Source organism: Xenopus tropicalis, chromosome 4, assembly GCF_000004195.4.
Source record: "Xenopus tropicalis strain Nigerian chromosome 4, UCB_Xtro_10.0, whole genome shotgun sequence".
NCBI lineage: Eukaryota > Metazoa > Chordata > Amphibia > Anura > Pipidae > Xenopus > Xenopus tropicalis.
The window spans coordinates 107959111-107972955 of record NC_030680.2 but is presented as its reverse complement, the minus strand read 5'-3'; the positions used below and the strand labels follow the sequence as shown (position 1 = coordinate 107972955).

The following is a 13845-nucleotide window of genomic DNA, read 5'->3' as shown; positions in this document are numbered from 1 at the left end:
ATTTGCAGAGAAATTTGCAGTACATATGTCTGTCTAATCTATGTATTCAGTGTGATAAAGAGCCTAGCACCATACTGTACCTTAGCAGCCGAAATGGAAACAAGCCATTTAGTGACACTGAGGGAGTGAAGTGTGTACAATTTAAGCACAAGGTACAGTGTATATGTCCAACAAATTACACAAAAAAATATATTTATGAAAAATACATTTTAGTCCAAGATAAATATGAATGTGAAATTGGCTTGTGTAGAGACACCCTAATGGGTGTTAGTAATAAAACTGGATTATGGTTATTATGTTTTCAACACAAATCAAAGGGAACTCACTTTAAATATTCCCCTAAGGTTAGATTAGATCACAAAGATGAATATGCTGTCTTGAGTAAATAGGACACAGAAGAAAATTTAAAACTAAGGCCGACAAACATGTTAGATCAGTTCTGAAAAGTAAAGATCACAGGTATCATAGGTCAATCGGTCAGTTTTCCAGCTGAGGCAAAATTCTGCTCATCCAAGGTCACATTAAATCTGAGAAATGGAATGCTGTAAGATGTCAATTTCACACTTTATTGTTTGGATAATGGCATAAAGGCATAGTAGGTACACAACCTTTCTGTAGATGAGATTTATGATGCAGAAACAGACTGTAGATTGCAAGTAACAGTTCTAAGGACTCAACCTAAACTCTTAGGGCTGGGGTAGCAGTCAACACCTAGCCCTCATCCATTGGCAATCACTGCCAAAAATTAAAAGTATTGTTACAGGTATCTGTAAACAACATAGGTTCTTCAAGGGCTGCTGCTGAAAGGAAGGAGACAAAAGACTCCCCTCAAACCCCATGCACTTACCTTAAAAACTTGGAATGGTTTAAGGGGCAGCCACATTACTACTTCGGATGTTACAGCTGTGCTAAAAGAGACAAGTCTCCAGCATCTTGTCAGGGGACATAATTACTCGTTATAATTATATTAGAGAATATTAGAGACAGTAGGGGATCTTTTTCACATGCAAAAGAACAAAGAACCAGAGGCCACCCTCTAGGAACAGAATTTTCATTTGAAGTGACATAAATGGTTCCTTTTAGTGCGGGCAGCAAGGTTGGGAAATACCCTGCCGGGTAGATGTGGAGAAGGCAGGTTCTATAAATGATTCACCTTATTTGTAACTGGACCAATACATTATTTATCTATATACATAATTTAACATAACTTATATAAAATGTATTTTGATGACTTGTGACTTTACTTTACTCTAAAATTATTTTTTAATCTTTATTTGCTTTCTCTCTTAATAGGTCAATATCGACCATTTCACCAAAGCTGTTACCATGAAGAACTTGGTTGAACCATCGTCTTCAAGTTTTGACCTTGCCCAGAAGAAGATTTTTGCTCTGATGGAAAAAGATTCACTGCCCAGATTTGTGCGCTCAGAATTCTATCAGGAGCTAATAAAGTAGCGGTGTAATGGAGCTGTGCAGTGGATTCTTAGCACTCCTTGAGTCCCAGACACTGGTTAGCTGGCATTTTCCTATTGTGTCTGCTTTGGCCAATGTGTGCTTTGTATGATTTTGTTGTTATGGTGTCCTATAAGTGTAATATAAAAGTTGATTTATATACAACTCCAGATATATCACATCAAACTTTTTCAGTGATGTGTACATGATGGGTGTCCATCAGTTCTTCACACAAACCCATCCCAGCATGTGTCATAGAGACAGACTGATGTATTCTAATGTATAAAGCTTTTAATAACATGAATAGGTTTAACACCCTAGAGATAAGGCACTATGAAGAGAATCTGAGAAAGCCAAGTGTTGACCTTTAGCTTGCTACAGTGCAGAATATGCTTATCAGTATTCAAGGAAGGAAACTCTTCATTATGTATATGCAACAGCATTACACACAGGTTAAGGACACTGTAACCGTAATCACTAATCATGTGCTTACACAAGGAGACATGGTACATGTGACCATCCCCAAATATTTAACCCTGTCACTAACAAGGTATTCAGCATGACCCAAGCATGCCACAATTACCTACATGTGAGGTTTTTTTCCATTGTATGGGCTTTGTAACATGATTACATCTGTTAGAAAAGGAAACGTAAAGAAAGAATAAATAAAACTTTGGATCTAGGAAGGCTGTCCATGTAACAAGTCAAGCTGAATGTATACTTCCATATCTGTTTTAGAAATGTCTAATTTGGAAGCATTTATTTGTTTCTAAATATTAAAATAATGAATGCATTAATTTGACCAAAATCTAATAACTACCACTCGGTTATGTTGATGACAAGTGTATCTTAATGCTTCCATTGTATTAATTTTATAGATCTCCTCAGATTTGAGCACAGGACAACTGCTTTTACATGCCCTGGTGACCTGCACAGACTGTCATTGTACGTGATTGAAAGGATACTTATCGAAGCTAGGATGGAGCTCTTAGTCTTATGATAAGTAAAGGGAGGTTATATGGCTTGAAAGCAGTCAGGTGTATGTTTCGGGAATGGGTTGAAATGCTTACAGAAAGGTTTGATAGATTGAATGAAGTCAAATATGCAGTAAATGTGGGAGCTGAAGGCTTGCTGATAAAGGCTCTCAGGGTTTATAGTGAAAGCACACCTATATGAATAGCTGAAACATACCTAGCATTTTATTAAATAATAACCCTCAGCATCTGCTGCCACTGCCTTTCCATTGCTTTTTGTCTGAACTACTTTTTGTGGCAGAAAAAAAAACTTTTATTTCTTTAAAATGTTAAATGAGATTGTGGGTCTCAATAAATTTCAGCTACGTGGTGTGTGTACACAAGATGATATTACACATTTCTAATTATATTTTGGATCATGCACATGAACCTGCCACATCACTGCATGACGGCAGCATATTCTAATCTGGAAAAAAACTATCCCGGAAAACTATCATAGATTGACGGAAAACTCCCTGTACAATGGTTATCAAAAATATATTTTCCTTTGCCATACTCTTCCCACATTATTTATAATCTCCTCTACTTTTCACATTTGCATTTGTTAACCCCACCCATCTCTTTATGACTTGGGGTTCTATTTGCTACTGAATTTAACATAAGGAGATGGTTTACACACAGTAGTTAGATGCCGTAAATACTAATGGAAAGAGCACTGTGAGTGAGCTAGAGTAGGACAAAGGCAGCAGTCATAACATGTGTAGCTTCACAGAATACCATTTCTCATTTCTTTATGTAATTTAACCATACATATTTAGTTCAAGGCAAAAGGAATCAAATCAGTACCCTAAGATAAGAAAATTAACTTTTTGCTGAAAGTGCACCTTGGGCCAAGAATGAAACTACAGTTATATGAATAAATAAATGAAGCACTAGCAAATAAAATATTGGTCTATTATGCTCTGTCAAATCATGAGAATGTAGTATAGAGCATTAATCTTAATCTGTCAAAAGAGAGCAAGGCATTCAATATTGTAGCAGTCTGTTACATTTATATTTACAGATATCATCATCTTCTTCACCTTTACAAGTCAAAACCTCACATCCAAATGGCAATGCGAGGCCAATGCCCAAGAGAAGCACACCATTCTTGGTGTGAAAGTACCATTTCCAGTTACTTGAATTGGCCATGCAACACCCTTTAAAGCATTGTTAATCTGATAGTCACAAAACAAAAACTGTATTACCTTGTTAGCCAGTGTCAAAAATAATAAAAAAAAAACACAAATACAAGAATATTGTAGCTTTCGGAGCTCTAAGGCCCCTTCGTCAGGCAAAATACCTGACGAAGGGGCCTTAGAGCTCCGAAAGCTTGCAATGTATTGTTATTGTTAGCCAATATAGGTATCATTTCTACAATCTTGTATATATGTTTTTTTATTATTTTTAATCTGATAGGAATGTGTCTTTCAGCTGAATTCCCAGCTTTAAGCTAAAACATTATGACTTTAATTTCATGAAAAAAGGCAACGAAGATAAACAAACATATCGAAGGGAACCTTTCTGTAAGGCAGGCAAAAGGGCTCAATAAATCCAGGCATGTTGTGCTAAAGCAGGCCAACAAGGCATTCCATAAGGAACAGGCTTTCAGCATCAGACAGAGCACCACTATTTAATTGTACTAAAACTATGAAAGCTCCATGTCTTCTTACACTTTTCATGTACACAGGCACGCTTGCTGGCGAAAGTATAAACTTTTTCTTGTAGTAGCTAGTGATAGGGTGATGAAAATTATTATAACTGCCAACTATTTTTGCTCTGTGTTTGTGTGATAAGTGATGAATATATATAAAGGAATGATTTATCTAAAGATAACAATTACCATGCTTTCCAGAGGTCCATTAGTCTTTGAAGTAGTTTTTGAGGATTTGTGTAGGTGTCCTAGGGTGGAAAATGGAGTGAATTAACTATAGTGGTTCACCCTACATTTTTTTATTGCAGACAAATGTTCAGCCCCATTTCTGTTATCTCTACATGTCTATACTTTGCAATAATAATCATACTACAGTGGAAAAGTGGTTCTGGGTTAGGGGTCTACCATTCCATAGCAACTAATCAGGTGTAAACCTTTTACCATTCTAACTGCAGTAGACCTATAAATGTCAAGTGCTGACTGGTTACTATGGATTTGTAAATCTCAATAAAACTATGCATCTTTCCTAGTGGTCACATCTGGCACTGATGTAGGTGCAAACTTGCACTCTAACAAGTAATGCAGTTGCATATACTAATTTTGGTGTTATTCAAAGGCAAGGCTCAGCTTTACCAACCTGAAACTAATGTTTTTTTACAGCTGACAAATAATTAGAATAAAGTAATGCTATTACTATCATTTTATCAGTGAAACAGCAAGGTGAGGGTATAGGACACCTCTGCAAAAAGAGCACTGTTTGGCCATTGCTTTTGCATGTATGATCTCTGCACAGCTCAATAAAATGTCTGGGATATGCATAAGCCTTTTGTTATCTTGTTCTGTTGCCATATGTAACTTTCTTGCTTTGTAGGTGTAACGCCAGTTTGATGTTCTGTTCAAATGACCATCATCCTTACAGATTCCTTTCAGGCATAACTAATAAGTTCTCCAGAGATGTCATTAGGGCTGCATTTAAATGCCTTTTGTGAAAGACTCCTAAGTAACAAATGGGTTAAGCTTTGTTTGTGAAGCAGAAGAGTATATTAGAGCATGTAAGTGTTAATTTACAAATGGCCCTGCTATATGAATTTGACAATGTCAGTAACCTATGCCCTTTATCTATAGCATGCACCAGGCTGCTCACTATAGAAAAGAAGAAAGGCAATAGGGTTGAGTCGGAAGGCAATGGGGTCAATCTCATGTCAGGCAGCATGAGACTCCCATTCATATTATTGCAAAAACGAAGGCAAAAATAGCCACCAATTTCACAAATGCAGTCTTCTTTAAATAACAATGTGAAAAAGCTGAGAACTCAATTTTTTTTTGTCAATATTAGCGAAGTGTGCTGAGAATAAATTAGCCATATTGTGTAGCACAGACAGGAGTTCCTTTCTTGCACTTGTAGGGGTGTAGTTCCTAAATATGGCACCATTCTGTACCTTGTTTTATCATTAAACTGGACTATGCTATCCAGCCCTGCTCTTTTACTTTCGTGTCAGTTAAAAAATATATCTTTTCCAAAAAAAATGTAAGTGATGTTTTGTTTCAAATGGGTAAATCTAAACTAGCACCCAGACAAAATCCTGGTGTGCACGCACAGTTTCAGGGTTCCAGTTGTTGTCAAACTACAATGTCTTGGTCTCTGAATGCTGCTGAGCCTGAAAGAGGATTCTGGGTAGTCCTGCAACAGTTCAAAACCTGTAAGTTGCTTATCCTCATTTGGTCATTAAGGTTTAAAAAATGTGGACATGTTTATTTACTTATACTAGCTATGTAGCCTGAGCTTCCACGGGTCTTAGGGTGAAGACACACAGAGCTACTAGTAGCAGCTACTTGTCACAGCTACAGAAATAGAAATGCTGATAATTTACTGACAATTGTATCTACGTGTGTTTTAGCAGAGGCAATTCTCAGTATTGTCTTTGGCAGGGAATTTCTGGTGTTTAGTAGTAACTGCTACTCAGTAGCTCCGTGTGTCTTCATCCTTACTCTTGTTTCTCTGTTGAGATAACCTTAATACTTTTTCAATGAACATAGCTATCATAGGTACTTAATTGCACTTGTGTAGTTGCCAATAGCAACCTATCAACAGGTGAAGGCAGACTGATCAACGTTATGATTTTCCCAGTTTTAGAGGTTTTTGAAACCACAAATAAACTCATTTCCACTAAACCACAAATGTCTAGTCATTTATTAAAGGATCCAAATTGAAAAAGCACAAACGAATTAAAATGCAGGCCGAAAACTAAAAGAACACGAAAACCGTGCATTTTTCATGGTTTTTACATTTTCCTTTGAAGTCTCGTGTAGTTATAAATGAAACAAAAGCTGAAGAACCTCTAAAACTAAAGATTGTTACAGTTTGCCTAGGACAGCTCGTATTGTTTTCTACATGACTTCCACAGGTTTTAGATGGCCTTTTACACAAAAAATTCTGTTTTATCACAAAAAATCCCCACAATAAATAGATAAAAAATTCCAACTTTAGTAATTAACCCCTTAGTTTTGAACACAACAAGATACAAAATTGAAAGCAACTGTGTTATTGATTGCTAGTTGCAATGGGTGTTATGTAAGTTAGCGCCTGCATTAGTATATAAGCCCTTAGGCTAATGCCACACGCGGCGTAGGGCTGATTTTTTCGGCAAGCGGAAAAACGCTTGCCGAAAAATCAGCCCTACGCCTGCTACTTGTGCCTGCACCCGAATGAATGAGATACGCTCGGGTGCAGGCACATGTAGCAGAAATACGCACGAAAACGCGAGAGAATGCAAAGTCTCGCGTTTTCATGCGTATATCGGCTACATGTGCCTGCACCCGAGCGTATCCCATTCATTCGGGTGCAGGCACAAGTAGGAGGCGTAGGGCTGAATTTTCGGCAAGCGTTTATCCGCTTGCCGAAAATTTCAGCCCTACGCCTCGTGTGGCATTAGCCTTATGTGTCTTCTGGCTACTAAACACCATTAAGTCAGTAGAGACCAAATTGTTGAAGAGCAGAGGCTCCGCCTAATGATAACTATGGGACATTGCAGCTAAAAGAAAAATGCAGCATCAGTCATGCAGTCATCTTCTTTCCCCCAGAGACAGAAAAGCTGCGAAGTAGATTCGCTGCACACAGTTTTATAGCACACAGACTGTATGGTTAGATTAAAGACATGCTATTAAACTGAGTTTCAAACAAACATTACTTATCATTTAAAGCTTTATGCAGCTGCAAAATCTCACTGCTGTTTGTTATAACTTAACATTTTCCTACTATATCACAATGAAAGGAATCTCTGTCAACAGGACATTCATCTTTTTTATTTCTAGAAGGGCAGTGTATTGCAGGCCCCTTTACGCTTAATAGGGTTTATCATAAACCTTTCCTATATGCATACAGCAATGTATCTTTAATAGTGCTTTGCTCCTTATACATACATAATGCATAGAGGATTTGCTGGATTATACAATTTTATAGATATATATAAGTATATGTTGTGGGAATCATTTCATAGATCACCACACAGAGAGACAGCCAGAGACAAGTACTCTAGGAGGAATGGGGCACAAAGTAGACACTAGCACACTTTCTTCCATATGTAATAAAAGGCACTAAGTTTGCCCAGGTGCAATAGCCCATAGCAACTAATCAGCAGGTAGAAATTAATGGTCACCTGTTTTAAAACAAACCTCTTATTGGTTGCTAGGGGCTACTACTAATGGGCAAACTTAGTGCCTTTTATTACTTATGCAGGTTAATGTTATCAGAGACATGATGATTCAGCCCAGCCATTTTAAAACCCATGTTCGATGTTTCCAGTGGGTGTGAGAGATGTTATAGCTACAAGGACTGTATCACTGGATTAGGTTGACATTTCTAAAAAATGTGATTCTGTTAGCATGAATAATATAAATTAGAGTCAGGAAAATTATATTCCCCAGACATCGTTTCTTTGTCCAAGAGAAGACAGACCACATCACTAAATAACAGTAAGCGCACAGAGGCTAAATATGTCTCCTTGAGATATTTGGATGTAATGGAAAACTGTTCTTCTGGGCACAACAAGCACATAGCAGAGCTTTAAGAAATGGAGCAAGCAATGTTTTCTCTCTCCAAAACCAAGATTCTTGGTTAGAACCTCTGCCAGGTTATTTCTTGAATAACAGAATGTTCTCCTTCTGTATCAGTCATTATAAGAATGCCTAAAAAAGGTTATGGAGGGAAGTGTGAAGCTAATTCTGAGATCTTTCATGATGTTATGATACATTGGCAGTGAAATCAGAATATTTTATATAAACACCTGCTTAAACAGCAGCAATCGATTATGTGCTGGATATTTGTCTTTCAGCCCAAAAAAGTAATTGTTATAAGCATTCCATACATTGTTCTGTCTCCCAGATCAAATAACCAGAAGGGGGCTTATAGATACACAATCATATACCGGTACCAATATATCTTTTTGAGCACCAAACCTCTGTAAGACTGAAAGGGCTTAAATTGAAATGCCTATTAAAGTATTCCATGCTAATATACATTATTTGGTTTAGATTTAAATCTAATATTAAAACAGTTGCAATATTTTCATTTATGACAAAGCAGTTCAATACTAATGATGTGAGCACATTAAAAGATGATATTCCAGCCCCAACCCTACTTGTTTCTCACAGTGGAACATGGTAAATATATTTTGCATGCTTTGGATATCTTGGCTTAAGCTGTATACCCTCTGTGTCACTGCATATGAAATAAATGTACACAAATAGTTTGGTTCCCGTGTTTGTATGCATTACAAGTGTTTCACTGAATCCAATCTGGTGCTGATAGTATAAATAAAATATTCCCATGTTTATACACTGTACAACCTCTCTGGGGATCCCAAAAATACTCTGGTGGCTAATGTACATATGCTTCAGGCCTATGACTCCTGGTATATCAATGGGACTAGAGAATGTGCCATCACTGGGTAATGTTATTTATTAAATGTGCTTCCATATTCTTGTTCTTTATACATAACTAAATAGAATGCAACAATACATTGTGGATCTATATTTTTCGACTAGAACAGACTACTTCTCTAAGGATCTCTGTACTGTGTAGTGGTGATAGAAAATATCATATGGGGCTCTGACAAATTAGGGAAAGACAAACTGCCTTTTGCCCCTACAGATTTCTCATCTGTGATCTAAAGTGAAGTATACAAGCATTGTATGGATCACAGCACAGGGTCAGGGGATGGGCCACATAGAGATGACCTAGAAGGTTGGCAGGTATCAATTGGGCAGGATCTCAAAACAGAAGCATGCTGTACATGTACACGAGTATTGCCTTACACAGAGAAAACAACCTCACCAAACAAGTAGATTTATTCCATCTTGTGTTTTGACCTGAAAAACTCTTCATGCAACAGATATCCCTAGGAAATATATATCCATTTATGCAACCAGAAAACACAACCCCACTAACACCATGATCACTCTGTATGTACAAAGTATTAAGGCACAGTCTTTAGCTTATATAAGCATTCTTTAAATAGATTTGATTGCCTGATTATAACACACATTTTTATTCCACAATTGATGTTACAGTATAGCCCATTTACTAACACTGGGCAAAGTTACAGCTGGGCAGTTAGCCAGAGCAACCAGTCAAAGATTAGCTTTCTGCAACCAACTGCAGGTAGAACAATGAAATCTAAAACTAAAGTATTTGCCATGGGTCATGGCCCGATTGGTGTGTTTTACTACTGAATACTATTCTCATATTTACCACTAGGGAGCATTTTTAGCAATGCAGGCAACTCTTAGTGCAGCAGTAAAGAGAGACTAAAGTTTATCAGCACAATTCACATACTGTAGCTGAGGGCACCTGGAAAACTAAGAATATGTCTAGCCCCATGTCAGATTTCAAAATTGCTCTTTTGAAAAACATATACAATTCAGGATTCTGCTGGAGGAGCACTATTAACTATTTTAGAAAAAAACATTTTTTCCCATAAAGGAATCCCTTTAAGCAAAACAATTAATTCAACTATGTCAAGTGCTTAGTGCCAGCAGAAAAACTAGTATTTATTGCTATTACAGGCTTACCAGCAGTTACAGAGTAAGAAAACTATTTCTGCTAGACTCAAGCTGCAGTTAGCCAGAGCCTACTCTTAAAGCTGGCCTGGATTTGGAACTGTTTAAGTGCCGCCAGGTCCATACGCAGTGTTGCACATCCCTATGCAGGAAGTCGTGCAGCCATGAGCAAAACAAGGCATTTATCAACCCCTTGATGAAACGCAGAGAACCTGCAGAAAGTGTGACATACACTAAAAAACCAATCGATTATTGATAACTACAATACAGGGTGTCAGGCCCTTCCTTACTCATCCTTTTGTCTGTCATTATAACCATCATTGCTAGGGTCACAGTTTTCAATGGAGAGTGGTAAAATAGAAAGCTAAATTATACCTAAATGAGCCCAAAAATATTCATACCCATAATCCACAAATATATAGCCTAATGTTATTGGAGATATTAAATATGATTACAAAAAAGGCATCTGGTGCTTGGGTCAAGTCCTTGGCCACAACACCATCAAATCATTTGAACAATTAAAACAAGAATACAATCTCCCCAATCATTACCTATTTCGCTACTTACAACTTCGACACGCCCTCTCAACAAAATACCCCTCAGGACACCCAACCCTTGAAACTCGACCCTACATCACTATCATCCAAGCCGGATACGTCATGGCATGATATCCAAACTATACAGCACACTCCTAAGCCCTAACATTATCACACACACTGATCGCTCCAAAACAGCCTGGCAAGAAAACACCGAACAGATTGATCAAGAAGAATGGGAAGAAGCCCTAGAGTCCCCTAAACATGCCTCCCCATACACAAGGGAACGAACAATCCAAACCTATATCCTGCATAGAGCATATCTAACACCCTTAACCCTCCGACACTTTCGACAAAACACAGACACAATATGCCCCAGATGCCACTCAGATTATCCCCATTTCTATCACCTAATATGGACCTGTCCAACCCTCATAGACTACTGGAAACAAATAACTCAATTTATCCACGATGTGATGGGATCCCCAGTACCACTGGAACCTAAGGTATGCCTACTGGCCATCCTTGAACATTTATACCCCAGTACATACAAAAGAACAGCAATAGCTAAACTCCTCTATTTAGCTCGCAAACACATAACAAGCAAATGGCTATCAACAGAATCCCCAACCTTAAATGGCTGGAAAACACTTGTAAACCAAGCACTTCCCTATAGAGAAATTAGCTACAAGAACTGAGGGCACCCAGACAAATATAATAAAGTTTGGGCCCATGGCTCGAAAACCCCCGCACAGCCTCCGTACGACCACGATGTCTTGCATTACTAACCCATAACCAATTCCAGGATCTGTCTATAAACTATGTATAAAACTGCACGCAAAATAAAATGGACCACTTTTAAGTCTTGCCATACCTAAAACTACTACTGTATAAATAATGCAACTCAGATGTCAACCCTGTTTATATTTTTTGTAAACTCAATAAAGCGATTTAAAAAAATTTACTAGAGGTTATTTATAAACACTGGGCAAATGTGCACATGGGCAGGAAAAAAAAAATTCACCGGCACAACGAGTGTGATGCAAGCGGGGCTTAGCCCCTACGTGTTTATTCAAATTATAACAGCAACCTTTTGGGGGGGCGTACAAATGTGCACCTGGGCAGTAACTCATGGCCACCAATCTGATGATTCCTTTCAGTGTTCAACCTGCAGCTGGCTGGAAAAATCTAACCACTGATTGGTTGCTATGGTTTACTGCCCAGGTGCAAATTTACTGTGTGTTTATAAATGAGGCCTATTGTATTTGTTTTATGGTCCAACAAGGTATGGCAGTCACAGTACAGAGCTGCTAGTGGAGCCTTGAACCAGAGAAGGTTGGGTAATATTTGGTGCATTGTGTGCTTCCTACTGCACAACTTTGTGTTTAAGATTCAGTCTTTTCTCTAGAAATAATCATTGGAATTATGCATAGGCTAACTATTTATAATTTAATCTGCTTTACTGCACCCAAAAACACACAATACAGGACTGAACTCTATTTATTTTTCCCATTTCAGTGATTATTAACCTTTGACTTGTAATTGGTCAAATCTTCTGGCTACAAGCTGGTCTAACCTTGTTGTAGTGCTCTAATTGGCTACCTCTTGGTTCATTTAAAGGAACAGTAACACCAAAAAATGAAAGTGTTTCAAAGTAATTAATATATTATGTAATATTACCCTGCTCTGGTAAAAGTTGTGCATTTTCTTCAAAAAACCTAATACAGTTTATATAAACAAAGCTGCTGTGTAGCCATGGGGGTAGCTATTTAAATTGAAAAAGGAGAAAAGGCACAGGTTAAGCAGATAACAGATACGTTGCATAGATTCCCATTGTATTCTACAGAGCTTATCTATTACCTGCTACGTAACCTGTGTTTTTTTCCTTTTTCCAGCTTGAATGGCTGCCCCTGTGGCTATATGTAACAGCATTCAGCATCCTAACTATGTGAGATATAGGTCTGCGTAATATAAATACATGTATCAGCACTTAATGTTTTCCTGTTATAAACCAGTTAACAGTAAGCTCAATCCTATTATAGAAATAACATGCATAAAAACTCAGCACCTCGCCTCCACAGGCTCTTATTATTATTAGCTGTCATGAATATCATGAGCTTTTATTACATGTAGAGGAATGCACAACATAACCAGATTTAAAAACTAACATAAACATATAAATACATGTGCGACACAATGAATTCTCCAATTTAGTCTTCTCTGTTACCTAGGCAACACAAACTGAGAAGCAGAACAATAAGCAGCACTGAAGGGGAAAAAAAGCTTTTGTTTGTTTTGTTTGACAATTTTTTTTAAATTATAGCTTATGTAAATTTACATTATGGCACGTACTGATGTTGTAAAGTCTTCACAAATTCAAAAATATATTTCTATCCTTTTGGAAAGATAATTTCTTACCTGTTGTGCATTGTTTTGTGCTTCCACTAGGGATATAATTGGTAAGTGACCCCCTGTTTCAATTGTTAGCTTCCACCCTAGAAAACAAGGCTATCTTTTATGTTTGCTGCATTAAACAACACAAGTCCTTATGTTTAGGCTCAACAGGACCATTCAGATGCTGCCTGCCTATGGCTCTAGCACTTGCATCAGAAGCATTCATAAATGACCCCCACAGTTTATGCCAACATACAGGTATTTTTAAAAGTCAGGATCTGAGTAGTATAGAACCAAACCTGGCTGGTATAGTACCAAACCTTATGTTTGACAGCAACTGCTTCTCCTGGTTGGGCCACAAAAGGCTGTGGTTTTAGATGTGTAATTAACTTTGATGACATTTCTTCTTTGCTTTTGCATTTCTTGGCTCATAGGAACAAACCATACAGTCCAGCTGCAAGCAGTTCAGCAATTAAGTGGCTATTTATTTATTTTTTTCTCCATCTTGTGCTGGGAGATTGAAGCAGGTTCATATAGTCCTCCTGAGCTCTACTGATCTGCTGGGTTTGACCTCTGACTTGTTTATGGACTTGCTTTATACTTGCTTCTGTCTACCCTGACCTCTTGCCTGTTTATGCACTTGTGCTTGCCTGATGCTTGTCCTGACCTCTTACAAGTTATATATAAAGGACTTACCTACTGTTTACCTTTTCATCATTCTACTAGCTCTGGACCTGCT

At 37.7% G+C, this 13845-nt stretch overlaps 1 protein-coding gene across 1 annotated transcript in view; it reads left to right on the top strand.

Annotated features, from left to right (window-relative positions):
* rgs5 (regulator of G-protein signaling 5) overlaps positions 1-3694 on the top strand; it is a 36439-nt gene extending 32745 nt beyond the window's left edge. Inside the window, 1 exon segment of the mRNA NM_001079294.1 lies at positions 1294-3694. Within this exon segment, the coding sequence (NP_001072762.1) occupies positions 1294-1455 (162 nt within the window). The 3' untranslated portion in view covers positions 1456-3694.
* The last annotated feature ends 10151 nt before the right edge of the window (positions 3695-13845 follow it).